At 35.4% G+C, this 26,730-nt stretch overlaps 2 protein-coding genes across 2 annotated transcripts; both read right to left on the bottom strand.

Moving 5' to 3' along the window:
* Positions 1–1,382: 1,382 nt before the first annotated feature.
* LOC124917053 (probable F-box protein At4g22030) lies at positions 1,383–2,651 on the bottom strand. Its single transcript, XM_047457627.1, has one exon. The coding sequence runs from the start codon at positions 2,649–2,651 to the stop codon at positions 1,383–1,385; it is 1,269 nt and encodes a 422-aa protein (XP_047313583.1).
* Positions 2,652–17,137: 14,486 nt separating this feature from the next.
* On the bottom strand, positions 17,138–18,406 carry LOC124917052 (probable F-box protein At4g22030). The gene has a single exon (XM_047457625.1). The coding sequence runs from the start codon at positions 18,404–18,406 to the stop codon at positions 17,138–17,140; it is 1,269 nt and encodes a 422-aa protein (XP_047313581.1).
* Between the last annotated feature and the right edge of the window lie 8,324 nt (positions 18,407–26,730).

The following is a 26,730-nucleotide window of genomic DNA, read 5'->3' as shown; positions in this document are numbered from 1 at the left end:
ATTGTCATACGGACTCCTTGAATAGCCAATCTTAAACATGTAGCTATCGAACCGCTTATACCACTAACTCGGGGACTATTTCAGTCCATATAAGGACTTCTTCAACTTGTAAACATATTCCTCTTTTCCAGGTTTCTGAAAACTATCTGGCTGAGTCATGTATATCTCTTCTTCCAACTCTCCATGTAAGAAAGATGTCTTCACGTCTAGCTGTTCGAGTTCCAGGTCCTGATGTGCAACTATAGCAAGTAGCACCCTGATGGAAGTATGTCTGACTACTGGTGAGAATATCTCATTATAGTCCACTCCCTCTTTCTGACTAAACCCTCTAGCAACTAACCTGGCTTTATACTTGACCCCCTCAGCTGGTGACAACTCTTCCTTCTTCTTGAACAACCATTTACAAGTGACAATCTTTCTCCTTGGTGGTATTCTAGCTAATTCCCAAGTCTGATTCTTTTGAAGTGACGTTATCTCATCTCCCATGGCAGCAAGCCATTGGATAGACTCAGTACCCGTAACAGCTTCCTTGTAGGTGGATGGCTCATGAGGATCCACTTCCTCTGCAACCGCTGAAAGTGGTTGAGAAAAACTCTCCTCTGCTTCACAACTAGCCTCAGTCATTTCCTGCTCCACCTGTTTCTCGACACCACAATCTTCTTGCATACGCAGACTGAACAGACGTTGCTTCAAAAGCATCTTGTTGGTTAAGCTCTTCTTCATCTATAAAGTCTCCAGCTTAAACCACAAACCAGCAGCGGTTTCCTCCTCAGCCACCTCAGTAATGATATCGTCTGCCAAAGCCAAGAGCAATGTTGAGTGTGCCTTTTCTTCCAAAGACTTCATATCAGCAGGTGGCGGGACAGGTGTAAGCTTCATCAAGGGAGCCCATAGGCCGTGTTGTTTCAACAATGCCCGGACCTTGATCTGCCACAAACTGAAACTATTCCTCCCAGTAAACTTGTCGGCTTTCAAAACTTTTACATTCAACCATCATTCTTGCCTGAGCGAATCTGAACAACCCTGCTCTGATACCAGTTTGTTATAACGGATGCAAGAACAATGATAATAATAGTAAAAGACAAAATGAAAATGACATCCGATTTAACGTGGTATCCAGCAAAATTGCTGACTAATCCACGGGCAGAGCCACTGAAAAATATTTCACTATAATCGTTAACACGGATTACAGATACTCAGAATAGTTCAAAAGAGAACTAACAAATATTGGGTGCAGTAAACCAAAGAGGGGAGAGTTTCTTTTATACAGTAAGAAACTTCCCCAACTCCCATCATCTTCCGATGTGGGACAATCATACAAAAAGAATATTCTAGGCAAAGAAACCCAACATAAACAATATAATATATTTAATTTGTAGATCTCAAAAGAGTTTGCTTCCGAATTCTTCTTCTTGATCTGCCATTAATGAGGAATCAGTAAGATCCCTGAGCTCTGATAAGCTCCTCCCCAACTCCAAAGCCACCTTCATTTCCATAACATTCCCGTTGATCCCTCTCTTCTCCTCCAAATTCCCCTCTATCCATTCTTCCATCAAACTGAAGAACCCTGCATTGCTTCTGTACATCTCGAACACCATTCCCACTTGCCCGCCGTGCTCCACCGCGTTTATCACCGCCGCCATTGCTCCGGCAGCAACTCCGACCACCGTTGCCAAACCGGAGTGGCTCGGCCCCATCAAAGCAGAGCCCACAGCTGCCACGGTTGTTAAAACAGGACCGGCTATTCCTAACATCTTGTTTAACTTCAATGCTTTCTCCCCCAGTCTCAAGTAATCTTCCTTATCTCTCCTTCTCAACACACCCACTACCCCTTTCATCCTCTCCTCCAGCCCTTCGTCCCATCCGTTGCCGCCGCCTCTTGCTGCCGCCGGAGACATACTTTCTTGCCGTCTAATTCTCTTCTCCGGCCACCACTTGGCTGGCTCCACTCCCTCCGGAAACTTTTCTAGCATTTTCCCGAGTAAGGGAAGCGGGTAGGCTCTGTCCAGCGCAAGAACTTTATCCATAGCTTCTCTATGGTCCTTGGACTCAGGATTCCCGATAGACAGTTTGGTCTGGATTTCACGTCGAAGTTTCTGGAACAGCCTCGCCGCATTCCTCTGTTCCTCCGCCAATTGAGAGGGTTGGATCTTGTTCAAGATGATCAACAATCCGGTCGCGGCCATGTATAAGAGACTCGAGCAGGAGCTGAGAGCGACCACATGGGACCCACCGGCGGCGGCGATTGCGGAGATGGTTGCGGCGGTTAGGGTCATGGCGTTAACAGAATTTAACAGAAGACTGTTCCAGTTCTCTCGTTGTTCCTTGATGTTCCTGTGCATCTCTATCCTGTCGGCGATGGCTTCCATTATGGCGTAGAGCTTGGGGATGGTGGTTGGAGATTTAGTGCCCTGTTTGGGGGAAGGTGTAAACGGGACGTTTGATCTAATAATGTTCTTGTAAATACTATTGTTACTACCGCTGCTTCTTTGCTGCAATTCTTCGACCAAGACTCTGGCGCTTAGGTCCGGGAGGGAAAGGGCGTTGATGGTTAGCTTGTTTGGATGGTTGATTGTGGATTTGGCGACATGTCTCCGACAAGGAAACGAGGAAGAAGACGATATCAAGCTTGAAATTTGAAAAGCCGCCATGATTATATGTCTTTGAGGATTTGAAGGTTTTGTAGAAAGAAGAATTGGGTTGAAAAGAATTGAAGAAATTAGTGTGTGGATATGTGCTCAATATATAATAGGGAGAGAAGACTAGATTTGTTCAATGGTGGAATTGGTCCTTAAATTTATGCCCTAGTTGCTACCCATTTTGTCTTAGAAAATGACATTTTCTCTACCTATATTATTCAACAAAACAATAGTCCTTATAGTTTTGCTTAATTAATAAATTATATTTTCTCTTATATTTCAAATTTTGAACTAGTTTTAATATTTTACAAGTTTGGAGATTTATTTCTCCTTTTGATAAAGTTTAGCAGCTTTTGTTTTACTACTACTTATTATTGATTTGAATCTAGTCCATGTTTGACTTTCAACACTCTTTCCATTGTTTAGAATATAAGAGACCTAACAATTTAAAAACAAACCAATCTGAACCGCTGACTATCGTATATATTATTACTACCTTCTCATATATGCATCACCAACTAAGACAAAAATATTTTGCTTTCAAATACTATGCTACTATCAAACTATTTTTGTTAGGGCACTTAACATTATATATAAATACTTACAGAATTTCATTTCTTTTAGAAATTTTCATATTTAAGAGTACTGTATAAAAATTGATTAGGCTTCAATAAGTAAAACATTACAGTGAAGTAGATAGTTGATTCAAACACATGATTATTAAATTGGACAATGTAAAATACATTCCAATCTCTAGTTTATAAACACAGATGGGTATTCAAATGCCCATCTAAACACGTTGAAGGTCGTTCGAACTAAAGACAAGACGACTTTGTATCTGCTATACCGATTCGTCGATGAATCTAGCTTTAAAAAGATAGCCGACGCAAAATCTTCCAAAGTAGCATGGGTTACACTCGAAATAGCGAACAAAGGAAACAAACGGTAAAGCAAGTTTGGCTTCAAACCCTTAGGGCGACCTGGAAAACATGAAGATGAAAGATGTAAGAGCAACTGCATCAGCTACTCTAAATTTGAGTATCTAAAATACATTAAAACAACATAAACCTACTTTAGCATCTCAAATTTTAACTGGTCAATACATCAGCTACTCTAAATTTTACAATTCTATCCTACAAAATTATAAAATATTCATCATCTCCAAAATCTATTATTATAATAAGAGAGAAAGAGGAGAGAGAAAGAATGGTAGAGAAGAGAGAGGAGAGAAAAAGAATTATTAAAAAATTAAAAAATTTGTATTTGGTTTGCTAAATTTAAACTAGGAGAGTCAAAATTTTAGAATTTTCTAATTTAGAATTAATGTTTAGATTAACTGATGTATGGTCTTTTTTGAAAAAAAATTTGTTAAAAAATCTAATATAGCATAGATGGTTGTGTTTAGAGTAAGATATGCACTTGCTCTAACGTTTTGCCATTGGTATATGAATTAATATCAACTATCAATTGTTTGTGGTTTATATTAATTTCAGTTACATCACAATTATTTTTACAGTTACGCGTAATTAGGTTAGGTGTTTTACGTTTTCTTGTTTTTTAAATTTTATTGTTGTCGTCTTTTTTATTTGTTGTAATATTTTAATCTTCTCATCTTTGACAATAAGAAATCTCTCTTCATCCGTTTTTTCCGTACTATATTGTTCATCACATTCTTGCATTCCGCACAATAATTGTTATCAGAGTGGGTTAGATCCGATCAGTTTATCATTATTTGTTTTCTGGTAAGAAGATGTCTTCTATGAATTTGAAAATCGAAAAATTCACAGGGCAAAACAGAATTGGTCTATGACAGATTAAAATCCGAGCCTTGCTTAAACAACAAGGCGTCTGGGCACCATTATCGAAGGAAAATGCGAAGATAGTTGCAGGTCTTGCAAAGGAGTCTACCTATTGTAAAATCAATGTTGAGCTTGAGGTCTTGGAAGAGAAGGCACACTCAACAATTTTACTCTGTCTAGCTGATGAAATGATTACTGAGGTATCAGGTGAAGATGCTGCAATCGGTTTGGGGTCGAAGTTAGAGGTTTTGTACATGACAAAGTCACTAACTAACAAGTTGTTATTAAAGCAACGTCTATTCAATCTTCGTATGCTTGAAAGTAAGTTTCTTCTTGAACATCTTAATAAGTTAAACACTATATTAGTAGAACTGAGAAATATAGATGTTAAGATCGAAGATGAAGATGTTGCATTAATTATGTTGGTATCTTTACCCAACTCGTTTGAAAATTTTGTTCAATCATTCATTGTGGGTAAGGACTCCATAACTCTAGAGGAAGTTCAGTCAACACTTCATACTAGAGAACTACGCCATAAGGAGATCGGTGAAATTGTAGACAATCAAGCATCTGGGTTGATTGCCAACATAGTCAACTACAAAGGGTCTAGAAAGAAGAAGGATAAAAAATACAAATCTAAGGGCCCTATTACTAAAGACATCTGCAATTACTGTAAAGAACCTGGTCATTGTAAGAATAATTGTCCTAAGAAAAGGGGCAAATATTTTACGACTGCTATAGAACATAAAGATAGAGACACCGATTTGGAGGAGGAAATTGCCCTTGTAGTTAGCACTTCTCTACACCCTATTGATACGTGGGTGTTGGATTTAGGGTGTTCATATCATATGAGTCCGAATAAAGACTGATTCAATACCTATGAAGATTATGATGGTGGAAACATTGTCATAGGAAATAATGCCATATATAGAACGATGGGTATTGGGACTATCAAGATTCTAACTGATGATGGTAAGATACGGACCTTAATTTGAGTTCGACATGTTACTCAAATAAAGAAGAACTTAATATCTTTAGGCATTTTAGATGCTAAAAGTTTCATGTTTAGAGGTGAAGAAGGAACATTATGCATCAGTAAAGGTTCAAAAGTAATACTAAAAGGTATTAAACAAAATACCTTGTATAAACTACAAGGTAAGACGCTGACAAGTTCCGCTGCGGTCGCATCCAAATCTGTGAATCGGCACCCTAATGTAACCAAGTTGTGGCATATGCGACTTGGACATATGGGGGAGACGGGGATGCAAATTCTGTGCAAATGAGATCTTTTATCTGGCCACAAGTCTACTAACCTTGAGTTGTGTGAACACTACATTTTTGGGAAAAAGCATCGCAGTAAGTTCAGTAAGGGAGTTCACAAAACTAAGCCACACTGAATTATATCCACTCTGATTGTTGGGGTCCTGCTCAAGTTGAAGGTATAGGAGGTTATATCTATTTTGTAACATTCATAGATGATTACTCAAGGATGACCTTGTTGTATCTTTTAAGACATAAGAGCGAGGTATTTAAGACCTTCAAACATTGGAAGGCACTGGTGGAGAATCAAACTAGAAAGAAGGTTAAGAGGCTGTGAATAGATAATGGACTTGAATTCTATTCATCTGAGTTTAATGAGTTCTATAGGGATATGGGGATTGCAAGACATCATACTGTCTGAGGTACACCATAACTGAATGGTGTAGCAAAAAGGGTGAATCAAACACTGCTAGAGAGAGTTAAAAGCATGCTCTCTAATGTTGGATTGGCTAGAAAGTATTGGAGCGAGTCTGTCTTAACGGCTTGCTATCTGATAAATTGTGCACCGTATACTGGGATTGATTGCAAATTCCCTTATGAGGTATAGTCTGGTAACATCGTTGATTATTCTCATTTGAAAGTCTTTGGGTGGACATCTTACTATCATGTCAATGAAGGAAAGTTGGAACCAAGGGTAAACTAGTGTATTTTCATGGGCTATGGAGATGGTGTCAAGGGATATAGAATCTGGTCATCTTCTAAAGGTAGAGTAATTCTCAGTACGGATGTCACATTTAATGAGATGTTTATACTTAACTCATTTGTCAAACCATCACTTTTTGAAGAAAATGATAATACTGAGAAACAAGTGGAGCTTAAGGTGTCTCCAGTTCAAGGGACAACTAACATGACACACGATACTGATAAACCATCTGATAAAGTTTATCAATTTGGAGTACCTGAAAGTCAATCTGACATTACTACACGAATGGAAAGGCAAATTAAAGCTCCTAAAAGGTTAATTCATTCAATCAAGGGAAGAAAGATCTCAACTAGTCCTGGAAGTAGGAAATTCAGTCCCTCTATGAATGATACTGAAGAAATGGTAAGTTATGCACTTCAAGTAGCTGAAGATGTCATACATAATGAGCCATCTTCTTACAATAAAGTTGTTAATGGTGGTGATTTTGCGCAATGGATTACGGCCATGTGTGAGGAAATAGAATCACTTCACAAGAATAATACATGGGAGTTGGTTACTTTACCTAAGGGGAGAAGAGTCATTGGGTGCAAATGGATTTTCAAAAGGAAAGATTGAACCTCTAGTGTTGAAGGGACTAGATATAAAGCACGATTAGTTGCAAATGAATTCAGTCAAAAGGAAGGTGTAGACTACAATGAGATATTTTCACTTGTAGCCCGACACACTTCTATCAAGGTACTACTAGCTATAATAGCATATTAGGATCTGGAACTCGAGCAATTAGACGTGAAGACAACTTCTTACATGGTGAGATTGAGGATGATATACTGGTGAGTCATCCTGAAGGGTTTCTTGTTCTTGGTAAGGAAACACATGTTTGTAGTCTAAATAAGTCTTTGCGTGGACTTAAACAGTCTCCTCGACAGTGGTATAATCGGTTCGACAATTTCATGATTGAACATTGTTACAATAGGAGTTCATATGATTGTTGTGTCTATCAAAACAAAATTGGTGATGGTTCTTTGATTTATTTACTCCTGTATGCAGACAACATGTTAATCGCGGCCAAGAAAATGTTGGAGATTCAAGAACTGAAAGACCTTCTCAGTTCTGAGTTTGATATGAATGATCTAAGTGGAGCACGAAAAAATCTAGGCATGGAAATAGTAAGAGATCGAGTTCAAAAGAAGCTATTTCTTTCACAGAAGAGTTATATTTTGAAAATGTTGTCTTGTTTTGGGATGAGTACAACATAGGCTCACAATACTCCTGTAGTTGTTACCTATTATCTTTCTATATTCGCACCCTAGTCTGAAGCTGAAAAGTTATACATGTCTCATGATCCGTATGCTAGTGCGGTGGGTAGTTTAATGTATTTTATGGTATGCACTAGACCTGATATTGTGTATTTAGTTAGTGTTGTTAGTAGGTTTATGTTTAAACCTGGTAAGGAGCACTAGAAAGCGGTAAAGCGAATATTTTGCTATCTGAGAGGCACATCCGATGTTGGTCTCATTTATGGGAGTAATAACAAGTGTCTCGTAACTGGTTATTAGAACTTAGATTATTCTACAGATATCGATGGTAGAAGATCAATGATTAGTTATGTTTACACCCTTGGTGACTCTGTGGTTAGTTAGAAGACAACATTACAGTCGACTGTGACGTTGTCTACTACCGAGGATGAGTATATGGCGCTAACGGAAGAAGCAAAGGAGGGTATATGGTTGAAAGGATTAATTAGTGACCTTGGTATCCATCATGATCAGGCAATTATTTTTTTTTGATAACTTAAGTGCCATTTGTTTGGCCAAAGATCAAGTGCATCATGATAGAACCAAACATATTGATGTTCGTTATCATTTTCTTCGTACTGAGAGGAGAATCAAGTTGAAGAAGATCAACACTCATCATAATCCTGCTGACATGTTCACGAAGCCAGTCTCACTTAATAAATTCACCATTTGTTTGGACTTGCTAAATGTTGACAGTTGGAAGTAGCCTGATAAGGCTCTTCTTGTTGGGTGATACTAAGACAAGGTGGAGATTTGTAACGTTTTGCCTTTAGTACAAAAATTAATATCAACCATCAATTGTTTAGGGTTTATATTAATTTCAATTACATCACAATTATTTTTACAGTTACATGCAATTAAGTTAGGTGTTTTACGTTTTCTTGTTTTCTGGATTTTATAGTTGTAGTAATTTTTATTTGCTATAATCTTTTCATCTTTGACAATAAGAAATCTCTCTTCATCTGTTTTCCCGTACTTCATCGTTCATCACTTTCTTGCATTCTACACAACAAAAGAGTTTGAAAGTGTATTTGAGTTCATCACTCGGGTGTAGACTATGGTGAATAAGCTGAATCTGAATGGTGAGAGAGTCTTTCACCAAACTGAGTTGTTGAAAAGATTTTGAGGTCATTGACATATAATTTTGAAAATATCGTGTGCGCAATAGAGGAATCCAAGGACACATCAATGCTCACGAAGAGTTTGTTGGATCCCTAGAAGCACATGTGTAGAAGGGGGAATCCCTTGAACAGACTTTCCATGTGAATGCGACAATAAAAGAGGAGAATGTGTTATATGCTCAGAGTACTAGAGGCAGAGACCTAGGTGGTAGAGGACGAGGAAGTGAGCAAGTTGGCCAATAGTTTGACTATAATATATATTTTTTACTTCTTTCAATATTAATTGTAATCAATTAACAAAAATATAGAATTAGAATGATAATAAATACAATTTATATAATATTATAATATAAAACAATTAATCGAGAGATTGAGGGTAAAGAAAACTAACCAAGAGCTAACCGAGAGATTAAAAAAAGAGACGAAAGATAGTTGAAGAGAAATTAATTTAAGGAAAATGTGAGAATTTAAATTAGTTAGGTTTTAAATAAGTGAATGCTAACTATATAAATTTAAAAAATATGAAAGTTTAAGTGGGAATATGAAAAATATAATAATATAATAATATAATAATATATATTATATTATAGATATTATATATAGAATAATATTGATATAGGGAGCGACTTCCTGACTGATCACGTGGCTGCCATGTTGGAAAAAAATTTAAATAAATAAAATATTCAATATTTTTTACAAAAACAACGCGCCTCTTTATATTTATCTTCCCCTTCTGTCTTCTCTCTATATATGTTCATCGTTCACCGTTCGACTTGCATGCGACTTTATAAATCCCACAGCTAAAATTTTTGTCATCTCCATAGTTGAAGTCTCTTTTCTCTATTAGAGATTTCAAGATACCTTCATGGTTAGATTGAATGTAAGATTTCTCTCTCTATCTTCCAATCTTTAAAGAGTTGTTTCAGTTGCAGGTCATATACATTATCCAACTTTCCTTGTTTTTCGTATTGAGATTTGAGATCACTCTAATCAAAGTCCACATGCTAGGTTCTAACGATTGCAATCTTCTTTCTCTCATTCCAGATCTGTAATGTCATTTCATTGATTGGAGTCAGAAGGAAGTTTATAACAACATTAGTTAGAAATGTCGAATCCTTGCCTAACCCTATTAGTTTATGAATATATAACATTGATTCACTTTCTTCTATTTTGTTTTTTCATCTTAACTGTTTCAAATATTGATTTTATTTTGTTGCTATTTTTTGAATTATAATGTTATTTAACTGAATTGTAATGTCTTATAAACTAAACTGTAATGTTTTATATAAACTGAACTAAAATGTTATATAAACCGAATTGTAACGTTTTTTTTAAAATTAAACTATAGCGTTTTTTAAAACTGAACTGTAATGTTATTTAACTGAATTTTAACATTATTTAAAACTAAATTCAAATGTGTTTTAAACTAAAATAATATTATTTAAACTAAAATGTAAAGTCTTATAAACTGAACTGTAATGTCTTATAAACTGAACAATAATGTCTTATAACCGAACTTTAAAGTTGTTGTACAACCGTTCTTGTGTAAGATTTGCTTTACATAGAAACTGTTGTAAAGTAGATCTCGTGTAGCTTGTTGTACATTAGAGCTACTGTAAATCAGCTCACGTGTAAAAGCTTGATTACTTTAGAGCTGTTGTAAAACAGCTCTCGTGTAAAACTTGCTTTGCTTTAGAGCTACTATAAAGCAGATCTCGTGTTAAGATTGTTGTACTTTAGAGATGCTTTAAAAAAACTCTCGTGTAAGGCTTTCTTACTTTAGAGCTATTGTACAACAACTCTCGTGTAATCTTACTTTACTTTAGAGCTGATGTACAATAACTCCCGTGTAAGGCTTGTTTTACATTAGAGTTATTGTACAACAGCTCTCGTTGTAAGTCTTGTTTTCCATTAGAGCTCTAGTACAACTCTCATGTAAAGCTTTTTTTACATTTAAATTAGAGTTTCTATACAACAACTATCGTGTAAGACTTGTTTTACATTAGAGTTGTTGTACAATAACTCTTGTGTAAGATTTTGTTATACAATAGAATTGTTGTAAAACAGCTCTCGTGTAAGGCTTGTTTACTTTAAAATTGTTGTAAAATAGCTCTCGTGTAAAGTTTGATTTATTTTAGTGCTTTTATAAAGCAGCTCCCGTGTAAAGCTTGCTTTACTTTAGAGTGGCTGTGAATCAGCTCTCGTGTTAATTTTGCATTATTTTAGAGTTTTTTTAAAACAGTTGTCTTATAAGGCTTGTTTTACTTTAGAGCTAATGTACAACAACTCTCGTGTAAAACTTGTTTTATTTTAGAGTTGATGTACAAAAACTGTCGTTGTAAGACTTGTTTTACATTAGAGTTGTTGTATAGGAACTCTCGTGTAAAGCTTGTTTTACATTTAAATTAAAATTGCTAAACAACAGCTCTCGTGTAAGGTTTTCTTTACATTAGAGTTGTTATACAACAACTCTCGTGTAAGATTTTCTTTACATTAACATAAGGCTTGTTTTACTTTAGAGTTGTTGTAAAGAAACTCTCGTGTAAAGCTTGTTTACTTTAGAGTTTTTGTAAAATAGATCTCGTGTAAAGGTTGTTTACTTTGGAGTTGTTGTAAAGAAGTTGTCGTGTAAGGATTGCTTTACTTGTGAACTCTTATACAACATCTCTCGTGTAAAGCTTACTTTACTTTAGAGCTGATGTACAACAACTCTCGTGTAAGGTTTGCTTTATTTTAGAGTTGATGTACAATAACTCTAGTGTAAAAGATTATTTTACATTTAAATTATAGATGTTATAAAACAACTCTCGTGTAAATCTTACTTTACATTATAGTTGTTGTACATCAGCTCTCGTTTAAAACTTGCTTTACATGTTGTACATCAGATCTCGTATAAAGCTTGCTTTACATTTAAACATTGTACAACATTCAGTTTATATAGCATTACAAGTTAAGTTTATATAACATTTACTTCAGTTTATACAACATTACAGTTCACTTTAAAACATATTACAGTTTAGTTTATAAGACAATACCGTTCAGTATAAATAATATTACATTTCAGTTTATTAGACATTACATTTTAATATAAAATACATTACAGTTCAATTTAAAAAACATTATAGTTCAGTTTTAAAAAACGTTTCAATTCAATTTATATAACATTACTGTTCAATTTATATATAGCATTACAAATCAGTTTAAAACATATTATAGTTCAATTTACAAGTCTTATTCGATGTCGTATTCTTCGCGGTCGTCTACTTCGATTTGGGATTTCATAGAGAGAAAAATCTAAACCTCGATGATATAGTTATTCTTCGATAGAAGAAAACTACGATTTAATCATAGGTTAGGCTATAATTTGATCAAAAGAGAAGAAGAGCGTTGACCTTTTTTTCACGTGCCTTTTTTTTCAGGTTGACGGCTACATGGGGGAGTCGTTGCCCCAGTCGCTACCCTTATCATGGTTATTTCGATGCAACAAGTATAGATACTGTCTGTATTTCACCTATACACAAAAGTAAAGCATTACTCTTCTCATTTGTTAAGTTTTTTTCTCTTTGTATAGATGGTACTGCCTTAGTGGATATAGGCAATGCATGTACTGGTAACATCGAACTAAACCCTATCATCACTCTTATATAAATTTAGTATGGGCTACAGTCCATCCTAACCCGTCAAGTGGCTCCACCCCTAGTTATGAGTTTATTTAGACATTATAATATACTAGCATTTAGCCCGTGCATTTGCACGAGTAATAATATAAAAAACCGTGAAAAAAATTACGGATAACATTTTTAATTTTATTTTTAACCGTTTTAAATTTATGGGTGGGTCAACACATAATCCGACCTAAGTATCCATTTACTCAACATTATTATATATTAGTTAGTTAAAAAGTTGAACTTATATTAATATTAAAACGTCCCGCATTTATCAAATTTGGTGTTTGAATTTAATATATAAAGTCTTTTTACCTTAGTTGGTTAAAGAGTTGTACTTGTTTTGTTAGGTTGCAAGTTCGAAACATACCTCTAGCATTTTTAATTTTATTTTTAACCGTTTTAAATTTTAAAACGGGTAAACCCACAATCCGATCCAAGTATCCAAATTAACCACATCTCTCGACCCGGCAATCCGGACACTTTAAAAATTAAGCATCATTATATATATATATATAGATATGTTTGGATAAATAAAAGTAAAAATATCATTTACTATTGGTTGATGGGCCAAATATTAAAATTAATAAAAATAAAATACAATAGATATATTTTAATTGATGGAATAAATAATTTTATGGTTAGTTAATAGATATATAATAAATTTTTTTATAAAAAGTTGGATAAAATCATAAAAGTAAATAAAAACCCATATCAAACAAGGTAAGACTTGTTCAACAGTGGATTGGTCCATATTTTTATGCATATTTGCCCACCCATTTTGCCTATACTATTTCTCTGCACAATTATTGACAAAAAAGAAGTCCTTATAATTTGACATGATAGATAAATTAGATCTTAAACTTAGATATATTTCATTTTGATTAAGTTTAGGGGCTTTTGTCTCACTAATTATTTGTTATTGGTGGTATATAATTATTTATAAATCTAGTCCATATTTTGACTTTATACGTTTTCTTGCATATAAGAGATCTCATTATTTTTGAACGAAAAGATTGAATATAACTACACTTATTAAAGGTTGTACTTGTTTAGTTAGGTTGCACGAAAAGATTGAATATAACTATACTTGATTAAAGGATTGTACTTGTTGAGTTAGGTTGCACGAAAAGATTGAATATAACTACACTTGATTAAAGGATTGTATTTGTTTAGTTAGGTTGCAAGTTCGAAACATAAATATAGCATTTATAATTTTATTTTTAACTGTTTTAAATATATGGGCGGGCCGGGTCAACCCACAATCCAAACCAAATATTCATTTACTCTCACATATATATCAAAATTAACCACAACTCTCGACTCGGCAATCCGGACACTTTAAAATTAAGCATCATTATAATTATATATATATATATATAATAGTTAGTTATAAAGTTGAACTTATATTGTTTAAATGTCCCGCGTTCATCAAATTTTGTGTTAAATTTAAAATATAAAGTCTTATTAGCCTAGTTATTTAAAAAGTTGTATTTGTTTTTGTTAGGTTAAAAGTTTGAAACATATATATAATATTTTTAATTTTATTTTTAACCGCTTTAAGTTTATGGGCAGGAAAATTCACAATCCGACCCAAAAATTCATTTACTCTCACATATATATCCAAATTAATCACAACTCTCGACCCGACAATTCGAATACTTTGAAATTAATCATTATTATATATATATATATATATATATATATATATATATATATATATATATATATATATATTTCAGTTATTTAACCTATTAATGTTTAGGAAAATAATTAATTATGTTTTCTTTTTGTCTCATTAATTGATCGGTCAAATAATTTACAATATTTTAATTAATAAATTAAATTAATGATGGAAGGAGGTAGAGTAAGAAAATTGAGAAAAAAAATTGCTCGAAAAAAGAAAAAATTGTATATGAAAAAAGAGTAAAGAGATAAATTTTATTATTTTTCTAGTCAATCAAATTATGTCAACATTTTCTTGTCTATTATTTATTTCCTCTTTTAAATTACCCAGTTCATTTCTCACTTAATTATTCATTACCTGTTTGTATACCAAATTACTCGTTATTTGACTATACTTTAGGGATCACATTTTTAATAAAAGAAAATTATAGTTTCTTCTATTCAACTCATTTAACAATGAACCAAATTAGGCTCTTTTAGACATTTTAGAACTAGTTTGATTTTCAGTTATTTTAATTTTTTTTTATTTTAAGTTATTTTATTTCATCACTACCTTCTAACTATTAACCATTAACCGAATAAGATAACTCATATGAAAAGAGTATGTAACTCATATGAAAAGAGTATGTAACTAAGAGATTAAGGTAATGAGTTCGTCCAAATATTAAATTGAAGTGCATATCTTGATTATAGGATGATGTTAATTTCATATATTAAGAAAAGAATAAAATTATTATTCTATCTATTATTTGCCTATGAGGATCCTTAAAAATCCAATATAAAATGTTCTCTTATGAGTTTCAAATTGGGTTTAGAATTTTTATTTATTTTGTTAAATTTTTTAATAAAATACTATGTTATTTGAGTTTTAATTATTATATTATTAATTTATTTTTATATTTTATAAAATTAAATAAATGTATTATATTATTTTAATTGATAAATTAAGTGGCTATAAGATTATGTAATAAAGTAATAAATAATTTTTGTTTTGTTTTGGTAAGTCCATTATTATTTATAATTGTTTACGACTAATTTTTTTTTTTAAATCACTATTAAAAATTTGAGAAATGATTGGGGAGGGAATTTAGGTGAGGAAATCTTTTTCAGCATAACTGAAAAAATTAAATAATTTCTCTATTTTCTCTTTTTCCTCCCACTTTTCCAACTAATGAGTGATGTCAAATCATTTTCTCTACCATTCTCTCTCCCCAAATTCTCTCTCTATCACTTCTCTAAAAATTTATAGTTATTCCTTAAAAACCGCTCAAATGAATCCAATGACAATTTATGTGGAGATTTGGAGCTGATTCAATAATATGAGTTTTTATGGGATTTTTACTCAAAATTTAATAATTTTTACTTCTTTTATTCAATTACTCTTTTTTATCCATCTAAATATCTTTTATTTATTTAATATATTCACTCTCATATTCCAATTTCATTTATTTATAGGCCATAATGGTAATTAAACTTTAAATAATTTTTTTCTTAAAAATTTCATAAAATATAAAAAAAAATCATTTAGACATAAAGATACAAACATTAAAAAAAAATTAAAATTAAAATACAGGAAAGACAATGAGTGAAAAACAAAAAGATAGTAGGCTATGACAAAAAAAAAATGAATGTTTTCAAAAAGGCGATAAACTCTACAATCTTAAAAAATATAATAATAATTATGTTAGTATTGATCGAATACAATCACAAAAATAATAAAAATAGATATAATAACTCAACGATTGAGACTCGTCATATTTGTTGTCTCCATCCAAATCTATCGACAACTAACGAAAGACTTAAAAATAAAAAAATATCAATACTCATTTATTCAAAGAATAAAAAAGACGTCAATACCAACCGATACAATCAACTATTTTTTCACTTAGGGCTATCTTTTCCCAAATTCTCTTATGCTCCTCTATTTCCCCTCACAGGAGGGGATAAAAGTGTAATTATATTTATTTTATTTTATTTTGTAGAATAATTCCTCCCTCTAAGAGGAAACATGGGAAGTAAAGGATATTTGAGAACAAAGAATCCTATTTTTTCACTTAGGGTTGTGTACTCCCAAATTCTCTCTATTCCCGTTCTCTCTCACAGCCACAGCGGAGGGACAAAAATATAATTATTATTTTTATATTTTTTATTTTGTAAAATGACTACTTCCTGTGAGAGAACATTGAAGCCGAGGAAATTTGGTAGTAAAGGATCTTATTATCGTTTTTTACATAATTACCATTGTGGGTACAATACCAACTCGAAAAAAAAGTTGGTAAAGAGAGTAAGTATAAACTCTATAGAAATCAAATGAGATTATATAAATTAAAGTTATTGCACTCAAACTTGTATCTTCATCTACTTCAACCTAGCTCTCTAGCGTAACGATGTCCTCACCCATCCAACTCCGCTATCATTTGTTCGCCTAGCCTTTAACTTGCTTGCCTTAGCCCTGCCCTTGGCCGCTCTTAGGCTGATTTGTTTAGCAAAAGAAACTACTGATATACCAGTTTCTATTACCCTTTTAATAACAATCATTATGTTGTTATCACCCGATTTTTGTGTGGATATTTTTTGCTAAATGACAACAATATGCCGCTATATATATATCAACTAGAAATCGGAATATGCCGCTCTATAAAAATTGAGTTAGCGCTATCGACTGAACTTTTCGTTATTGATCTCTTCAACATTCCTGAGTGAAATACGATTAATTTGTATAAAACTAAATAATTAATTTGTGATATTTTGTACTTAAAAATCCTTAAGATAACATTTACTTCAAAAAATTAATAAAAAAATCTCTCTAAAGAGTCCTAATTTTTTACAATAAGAATCCTCTTGTTACTTTCAAGTTAACAATAAGAATCCTAATTTTTTTCATATTTTTGTAAAGTAGTCTTAAATTCTATATAATGAATGAATGAATTAAGTAATATGAACAAAAGAATAAATTTAATTTGTAGATCTCAAAAGAGTTTGCTTCCGAATTCTTCTTCTTGATCTGCCATTAATGAGGAATCAGTAAGATCCCTTAGCTCTGATAAGCTCCTCCCCAACTCCAAAGCCACCTTCATTTCCATAACCTTCCCATTGATCCCTCTCTTCTCCTCCAAATTCCCCTCTATCCATTCTTCCATCAAACTGAAGAACCCTGCATTGCTTCTGTACATCTCGAACACCATTCCCACTTGCCCGCCGTGCTCCACCGCGTTTATCACCGCCGCCATAGCTCCGGCAGCAACTCCGACCACAGTTGCCAAACCGGAGTGGCTCGGCCCCATCAAAGCAGAGCCCACAGCTGCCACGGTCGTTAAAACAGGACCGGCTATTCCTAACATCTTATTTAACTTCAATGCTTTCTCCCCCAGTCTCAAGTAATCTTCCTTATCTCTCCTTCTCAACACACCCACTACCCCTTTCATCCTCTCCTCCAGCCCTTCGTCCCATCCGTTGCCGCCGCCTCTTGCTGCCGCCGGAGACATACTTTCTTGCCGTCTAATTCTCTTCTCCGGCCACCACTTGGCTGGCTCCACTCCCTCCGGAAACTTTTCTAGCATTTTCCCGAGTAAGGGAAGCGGGTAGGCTCTGTCCAGCGCAAGAACTTTATCCATAGCTTCTCTATGGTCCTTGGACTCAGGATTCCCGATAGACAGTTTGGTCTGGATTTCACGTCGAAGTTTCTGGAACAGCCTCGCCGCATTCCTCTGTTCCTCCGCCAATTGAGAGGGTTGGATCTTGTTCACGATGATCAACAATCCAGTCGCGGCCAAGTATAAGAGACTCGAGCAGGAGCTGAGAGCGACCACATGGGACCCACCGGCGGCGGCGATTGCGGAGATGGTTGCGGCGGTTAGGGTCATGGCGTTAACAGAATTTAACAGAAGACTGTTCCAGTTCTCTCGTTGTTCCTTGATGTTCCTGTGCATCTCTATCCTGTCGGCGATGGCTTCCATTATGGCGTAGAGCTTGGGGATGGTGGTTGGAGATTTAGTGCCCTGTTTGGGGGAAGGTGTAAACGGGACGTTTGATCTAATAATGTTCTTGTAAATACTATTGTTACTACCGCTGCTTCTTTGCTGCAATTCTTCGACCAAGACTCTGGCGCTTAGGTCCGGGAGGGAAAGGGCGTTGATGGTTAGCTTGTTTGGATGGTTGATTGTGGATTTGGCGACATGTCTCCGACAAGGAAACGAGGAAGAAGACGATATCAAGCTTGAAATTTGAAAAGCCGCCATGATTATATGTCTTTGAGGATTTGAAGGTTTTGTAGAAAGAAGAATTGGGTTGAAAAGAATTGAAGAAATTAGTGTGTGGATATGTGCTCAATATATAATAGGGAGAGAAGACTAGATTTGTTCAATGGTGGAATTGGTCCTTAAATTTATGCCCTAGTTGCTACCCATTTTGTCTTAGAAAATGACATATTCTCTACCTATATTATTCAACAAAAAAATAGTCCTTATAGTTTTGCTTAATTAATAAATTATATTTTCTCTTATATTTCAAATTTTGAACTAGTTTTAATATTTTACAAGTTTAGAGATTTATTTCTCCTTTTGATAAAGTTTAGCAGCTTTTGTTTTACTACTACTTATTATTGATTTGAATCTAGTCCATGTTTGACTTTCAACACTCTTTCCATTGTTTAGAATATAAGAGACCTAACCATTTAAAAACAAACCAATCTGAACCGCTGACTATCGTATATATTATTACTACCTTGTCATATATGCATCACCAACTAAGACAAAAATATTTTGCTTTCAAATACTATGCAACTATCAAACTATTTTTGTTAGGGCACTTAACATTATATATAAATATTTACAGAATTTCATTTCTTTTAGAAATTTTCATATATAAGAGTACTATATCAAAATTTATTAGGCTTCAATAAGTAAAACATTACAGTGAACTAGATAATTGATTCAAACACATGATTATTAAATTGGACAATGTAAAATACATTCCAATCTCTAGTTTATAAACACAGATGGGTATTCAAATGCCCATCTAAACACGTTGAAGGTCGTTCGAACTAAAGACAAGGCGACTTTGTATCTGCTATACCGATTTGTCGATGAATCTAGCTTTAAAAAGATAGCCGACGCAAAATCTTCCAAAGTAGCATGGGTTACACTCGAAATAGAGAACAAAGGAAACAAACGGTAAAGCAAGTTTGGCTTCAAACCCTTAGGGCGACCTGGAAAACATGAAGATGAAAGATGTAACGCTTTACCTTTAGTATAGGAATTAATATCAGCCATCAATTGTTTGTGGGTTACATTAATTTCAGTTACATCACAATTATTTTTACAGTTACGCGTAATTAAGTTAGATGTTTTACGTTTTCTTGTTTTCTGAATTTTAAAGTTGTAGTCTTTTTTATTTGTTATAATCTTATAATCTTTTCATCTTTGACAATAAGAAATCTCTCTTCATCTGCTTTTCCGTACTTTATTGTTCATCACTTTCTTGCATTCCGCACAATAATTGGTATCGGAGCGGGTTAGATCCGATCAGTTTATCATCATTTATTTTCTGGCGAGAAGATGTCTTCAATGAATCTGAAAATCGAAAAATTCACAAGGCGAAATAGTTTTGATCTATGACAGATCAAAATGCGAGCCTTGCTTAAACAACAAGGCGTCTGGGTAACATTGTCGAAGGAAAAGGCGAAGATAGTTGCAGGCCTTACAAAAGAGTCTACCTCTGGTAAAATCACTACTGAGCTTGAGGTCTTGGAAGAGAAGACACACTCAACGATTTTACTTTGTCTGGTTGATGAAGTGATTACTGAGGTATCTGATGAAGATACCGCAATCGGTTTGTGGTCGAAGTTAAAGGCTTTGTACATGACAAAATCACTAACTAACAAGTTGTTATTAAAGCAATGTCTATTCAGTCTTCGTATGCTTGAAGGTAAGTCTCTTCGTGAATATCTTGATAAGTTAAACACTATATTACTTGAATTTAGAAATATAGATGTTAAGATCGAAGATGAAGATGCTGCATTAATTCAGTCTCACCCCTCTTCTCGTTTACAATGTATAAATATATAGGTTGTTAGAATTCACAATTAGGGTAAAGATCATGTGATATCTTTGACATCTCTAACATGATATAATCTCATGGAGATTTAGTTGACATTTTCATAATTTTTGATTGACATCTTCACCATTATGTGATTTTATACCTTTTTGAATCCAACAAATAATCGCACATATTTTCCTACCCCTTTTTGTACCTAACATTGAGGCACATCAAATTGGACCTCAAAACCCTATGTCCAATTCCACAATTTTTCTATAGATAATAATATTTTTATCATTTCATCCATCATATTGGGCGGTAAAGGATCGAATTACAAAGACAGAGGTTCTCCACGACACACATAGAAATGGATTGTACCACTTAGCCCCACAAAACAAGCGTTCATCGAATCCCAATCATCAACATCAATGTGACATAGTAGTTTGGACATCTTTCGCCCGTTACCATGTCTTGTATCATTTCATGATTTCAATTACCTATGTTGGACAATAAAACTCTTCCTTTTTGTAAAGTTTATCATCTCAAAATTTACACAAACAACCTTTTTATAGATTGAAATTGTGAAATAATGCTCCTTTAAATTTAATTCATGTCGATGTTTAGGGACCAACACCAACTTTCTCATTATTTGTTACACCTTTATTGGCTACAGTCTCTCTCATAAATGTTATCGTTGTTTGAATATCCCCATTGACCGTCTTTAAATCTCACTTCATGTTATGTTTGATGAAATAGTGTTTTCTTTCTCTATAACATCAAACCCCGCACATCCTCCATCATCATTACCCACACCCCATCCATTTTATTTCATATTTCTCTTACTCATCCAACTACTGAAACAACAACTAAGACACCTCCTTCTCTTATTACACACTCACAACCATCATCTCTAGGTAATACTATATCTTCTTAACCACATCCTACAATCCTTCTATTGTTGTATTACTCCTGGCTGTTACAACGTTTACAAATAAATGGAAGATCTGTATTAATGAGGAAAACGGCAGATTTGCAATGATGAAGAAAACAAAATAATTGCAATAATGAGGAAAATAGAATATTTTCAATGAATTTCATTAAATTAGAAAATTAAGAGATTTTTTTAGTATAAATAAAGTGTATGTTACTCTCATTAGAGGAAGAAAAATAAGAGAGAGATAACAACTCTTGTAATTATTTTTTAAGATTTTATAGATTTTTTTCAAAGTTTTGTGAGTGATTCTCTTCCTGGGCCAACATTTGGTATCAGAGCATCAAGTGAATACCCAAAATCATCCGGTGGTATCAAATTTCGAAGGGTGCAGGATCATCAGGGGCATAGCAAAACAATGGCATATTTCACTATCCGCAGCTAACACACACGAACTACATCAGTTGGGTGATTCGTGTACAGGCTATAATGGAGAACCAAGGAGTATGGGAGGCAGTCGAGTCAATAGAAGGCACATAGGTTGATGTATGACTTGATAAGAAGGCGAGGTCACATCTTCTACAAACACTTCCGGAGGATCTTCTAATGCAGGTGGCAAATAAGAAGACGGCGAAGGAAGTGTGGGATTGTCTCAAGACGAGGTTCATCGGCGCAGACCGAGTGAAGAATGCACGATTGCAGACATTGAAGAGTGAGTTTGATATGATGCATATGAACGATAGTGAGTCGCTCGATCAATATGTTGGTCGACTCACATCCATATCAGTCAGGTACTCAAGCCTTGGAGAAACACTAAATGATATTGCGATAGTAAAGAAGCTCTTCGACACCGTGCCAGAAAGGTTTATCAGTGTGGTAGCCGACATCGAGCAATTTTACAACCTCGAGACGTTAACATTTGAGGAAGCTGTTGGAAGGCTGAAGGTCTTCGAGGAGCGTACGCACAAGAAAAACACAAAATTTGGAGGAAACGAATGACAAGTGTTACTCACTCAGGAGGAGTGGAAGGCACGATTGAAAAAGGACGAGGAAGACTCGTTGAACTAGTGGAAAAATGATTCCACAGATAGTGGGACCCGTGGTCAAGGAGGTAGAACCCGAGGTAGAGGCCAAGGGAGAGGAGGTAGAGGAGCACCGTCTTGGAAAGATAAAGAAGGTAGTTTAGGTGGTCGAGGAGATCCTCGAGACAAGAGTCACATTCGTTGTTTTAATTGCAACGAGATGGGACATTACTCAACATAATGTCGAGCAAAGAAGAACGAGGTGTCACACCTTACCCACGCAGACAACGTCAAACCAGCATTACTTATGGCAATCTCGGAGGAGATTCCGCCAAACAATGTTCTCATGCTGAATGAAATGAAGCTGACTCCAGAAATTCTAGAAGCTAAGAACGATGAGACATCAAGAGATGTTTGGTTCTTGGACAATGGCGCTAGCAATCACATGACCGGCGATAAAGAGAAGTTCTTTGAACTAGACGAGGCAGTCACTGGAAAGGTGAAGTTCGGAGATGGTTCCACGGTACAAATTTGTGGAAAAGGTTCTATCATGTTCGAATGCAAAAATGGCGACCAGTGGCTTCTCGAGGGAGTTTTTTTCATTCCTTCTTTAAAAAGTAATCTAGTGAGTCCCGGGCAACTTACTGAGACAGGTCACAGGGTGGTGATAGACGGAGAAGAGCTTGAAGTCTTCGCTAAGAACCCTTCATGCCTTATCATGAAAGTGAGACGAACGCATAATCGACTATATCAAATTTTCTTGAAATTAGCAAAAACGGTTTTCCTTTTAGCTAATCTTGAAGATCCAGTATGGTTATGGCACGCTCGTCTCGGTCATGTTAACTTCCAAGCACTAAAGTCCCTCATAAATAAGGGAATGGCTGCTGGTGTTCCAAAAATTTCTCCTCCAAAACAACTTTGTCGAACATGCCTAGTTGCAAAACAAACGAGCCAACCGTTTGTGTTAGAAGCCAAGTTTCGAGCGAAAAAGCCACTCGAATTGTTGCACATTGACTTATGTGGGCCAATCACGCCATCAACCCCAGGAGGAAATCGATACTTCATGCTGATTGTTGATGATAATTCCAGGTGGATGTGGCTCTATATGTTAAAAACAAAGGACGAAGCATGCTCTTCGTTTAAGAAGACGAAGCAATTGGTCGAGAATGTGACCGGACTTCAAATCAAAGTCCTTCGTTCAAATAGAGGAGGTGAATTCTTCTCGAGGGAATTTAGAGAGATGTGTGAAGAAGCAGGGATAGAGCGATGATTCACAGCACCATACTCTCCTCAACAAAATGGTGTGGTGGAGAGGCGTAATCGAATAGTGATGGCCATGGCTAGGTCGTTGCTCAAAAGCATGGCAGTCCCGAGCAAGTATTGGGGGGAGGCAGTTCGTCATGCAGTCTATCTTCTCAACCGGGTTCCAACCAAAGTTGTTCGAGACAAAACTCTATTTGAGATGTGGACTGGAATGAACCCACACCCAGCGCACCTTCGTGTTTTGGGGTGTACTCGCATGCCAAGGTGACCACTCCCCATCTAAAAAAGTTAGACGACAGAAGTCAGTCGTTTGTCTATTTAGGTGTCGAAGAAGGAAGTAAGGCACACAGGTTGCTCGAACCACAAAATGACAAGATCCATGTGAGCCGTGACGTTGTGTTTGAAGAAAGTGCAGCATGGGATTGGCAAAATGAAAAGAGTGATCAACCCTTCAAAGTTTACGAAGAGGTTAATCACGAGCATGTTGGAATTCGAACGATCCCATTTGAGAGTGGATCGACAAGAGGACAATATACTTCAGAAATGTTCCAAGAGGTTGTCTCGAATCCTCCACAACTCGAGCAAGTAATTGAACAAACAGACCAAGGCGATGGCTTACCCACTCCATGGTCAGGTGGACACATTGGGAGTGATGAAGGACCTCTTCGATACAAGAACATGACCGATATCTTAGAAGAAGCACCTCGAGTGACACTTGATTTTGAAGACTTGATGTTAGCACAAACAGAGGAGCTTTCTTGCTACAATGAAGCGGCTGGACAACCACAATAGGAAGAAGCAATGACTAAAGAAATTGAAGCCATTGAGAAAAATGAGACGTGGTCTCTCGTCCCATTGCCAGTCGGACACAAGGTAATTGGACTCAAATGGGTATTTAAGCTCAAGAAAAACTCAGATAGTGAGGTGATCCAACATAAAGCTCGTTTAGTTGCAAAGGGATATGTGCAACGACAAGGCATTGACTTCGAAGAAACCTTCGCTCCAGTTGCTCGAATGGACACAATTCGAGTCATTCTTGCCTTGGCAGCCAATTGTGGCTGGAAAATATATCATCTCGATGTAAAGTCAGCTTTTCTCGATGGAGAACTGGAAGAAGAAGTGTACGTAACTCAACCGGAAGGATTCAAGGAAACATGGAAGGAGAATATGGTGCTTAAATTAAAAAAGGCATTGTATGGCCTAAGGCAAGCTCCTCGTGCGTGGAATTTAAAGTTGGACAAAAGTTTGAAGAAAATGGGCTTCGAAAAGTGTACACAGGAGCAAGCGGTGTACACAAGAGGCAACGCTAATACCCGAATTATTGTTGGTATTTACGTGGATGATCTTATTTTAACAGGTGGAGATCCAAAGGGTGTTAAACTTTTTAAGAAGCAGATAATGGGGGATTTCGAGATGAATGATCTTGGATTGCTTTCATACTACCTTAGAATCGAGGTAGATCAGTTCGAAGGAGGTGTCTCGATCAAGCAAACAACATATGCCAAAAAGGTGTTGAACCAATTTGGAATGCTTGATTGTAACTCAACAAAGGCACCAATGGAGCATATGTCTCAACTCTATAAGGATCCCGAAGGACTACCGATTGATGCAACTGAATATCGAAGAGTCATTGGTTGTCTGCGATATCTCCTTCATACAAGGCCAGATCTTTCTTATGTTGTTGGTGTTGTCAGTAGATTCATGGAGAGGCCAACTGAGATACATCACAAGGCAGTGAAGCAGGTGCTTCGATACCTTCAAGGCACTATACACTTAGGTCTAGTGTTTCGAAAAGGAGGCGGTGACGAGAAAATAGTGGGTTACTCTAATAGTGATCTCGCAGGTGACCTAAATGACCGGTAAAGTACGGGGGGCATGGCGTTCTACATTAACGATAGTCTTGTTTCGTGGACCTCCCAGAAACAGAAAACAGTGGTATTATCCTCATGTGAAGCAGAGTTCATGGCTGTAGCGGCAGCGTGTCAAGCACTTTGGTTGAAATCATTGTTGTTTGAACTAAGTGGTTCGAAACCTAAGGCAGTGAAGCTCTACGTTGACAACAAGTTTGCACTTGCACTCATGAAAAACCCAGTTTTTCATGGTCGTAGCAAACACATCGACATGAAATATCATTTCATTCGAGAGTGTGTTGAAGGAAGTCAAATCAAAGTAGAGTTTGTTCGAACGGACGAACAAAAGGCCGACATACTTACGAAAGCTTTGCCAGCATCAAAACTGGTGATGATGCGACACCTGATCGGTGTTCGTGATCTCGAACCACGCCAGGACTAAGGGGGAGAATGTTGTATTACTCCTGGCTGTTACAACGTTTACAAATAAATGGAAGATCTGTATTAATGAGGAAAATGGCAGATTTGCAATGATGAAGAAAACAAAATATTTGCAATAATAAGGAAAATAGAATATTTTCAATAAATTTCATTAAATTAGAAAATTAAGAGTTTTTTTAGTATAAATAAAGTGTATGTTACTCTCATTAGAGGAAGAAAAATAAGAGAGAGATAACAACTCTTGTAATTGTTTTTTAAGATTTTATAGAAATTTCTCAAATTTTTGTGAGTGATTCTCTTCCTAGGCCAACATCTACTCTCCAGCTCTACAAATATAACTATTATCCCTCCTCTCACTCATCATTCTCCTATTTGTACTCTAATTTTTCCATACATCCTATAACCACTCGAGGCAAAAATCGTACATTCTCAACTTTCACTAGCCTCAACTCAACACCCATGCCTGACCAATATGTGTCTCTTCAATCATGAAAAATTAAGCATGGAGAACTACTATGAAATGAGAGTATAATTCTCTACTACAAAATCATATGTGGGATATTGTTCCACCATTTCTACTCAAAATATTGTTGGATTCAAATGCGACTTCAAACTCTAATATAAATATGATAGAACCATTGAACACCACAAAGCACGCCTAGTTGCGAAAGGTTTACATCAACAATCTAAAAAATGGGGAAAATGGATTAAGCACATAGCCCACAAACACATTTAATCATTTAACTAGGTGAAAAACTTGTCACCTAATGGGCTCGAACTCAGGACCTTAGGGAGGTTGAGAAATCTAGTATTGACTATGAAGAGACTTTTAGTTAGGTTATCAAACCAACGACCATCCGAACAATTATCTCCTTTGTTGTTACCCGTCACCAAATTGATGTCATTAATACATTTCTCTATGGTACGTTATTTGAAGAAGTATTTATGGTTCAACCCTCGACTTCACTCTTTTAGAACTATTGAATCATGTGTGTCATCTCAAGAAAGCCATATATGGA

This window comes from Impatiens glandulifera, unplaced genomic scaffold (assembly GCF_907164915.1).
Source record: "Impatiens glandulifera unplaced genomic scaffold, dImpGla2.1, whole genome shotgun sequence".
Lineage (NCBI taxonomy): Eukaryota > Viridiplantae > Streptophyta > Magnoliopsida > Ericales > Balsaminaceae > Impatiens > Impatiens glandulifera.
The sequence above is the reverse complement of the archived record's forward strand: the minus strand, read 5'-3'. Positions and strand labels throughout refer to the sequence as shown.

Excerpts from the sequence above, each read along its gene's own strand:
- LOC124917053 (XM_047457627.1), bottom strand. The coding sequence starts at position 2,651 with ATGGCGGCTTTTCAAATTTCAAGCTTGATATCGTCTTCTTCCTCGTTT.
- LOC124917052 (XM_047457625.1), bottom strand. The coding sequence starts at position 18,406 with ATGGCGGCTTTTCAAATTTCAAGCTTGATATCGTCTTCTTCCTCGTTT.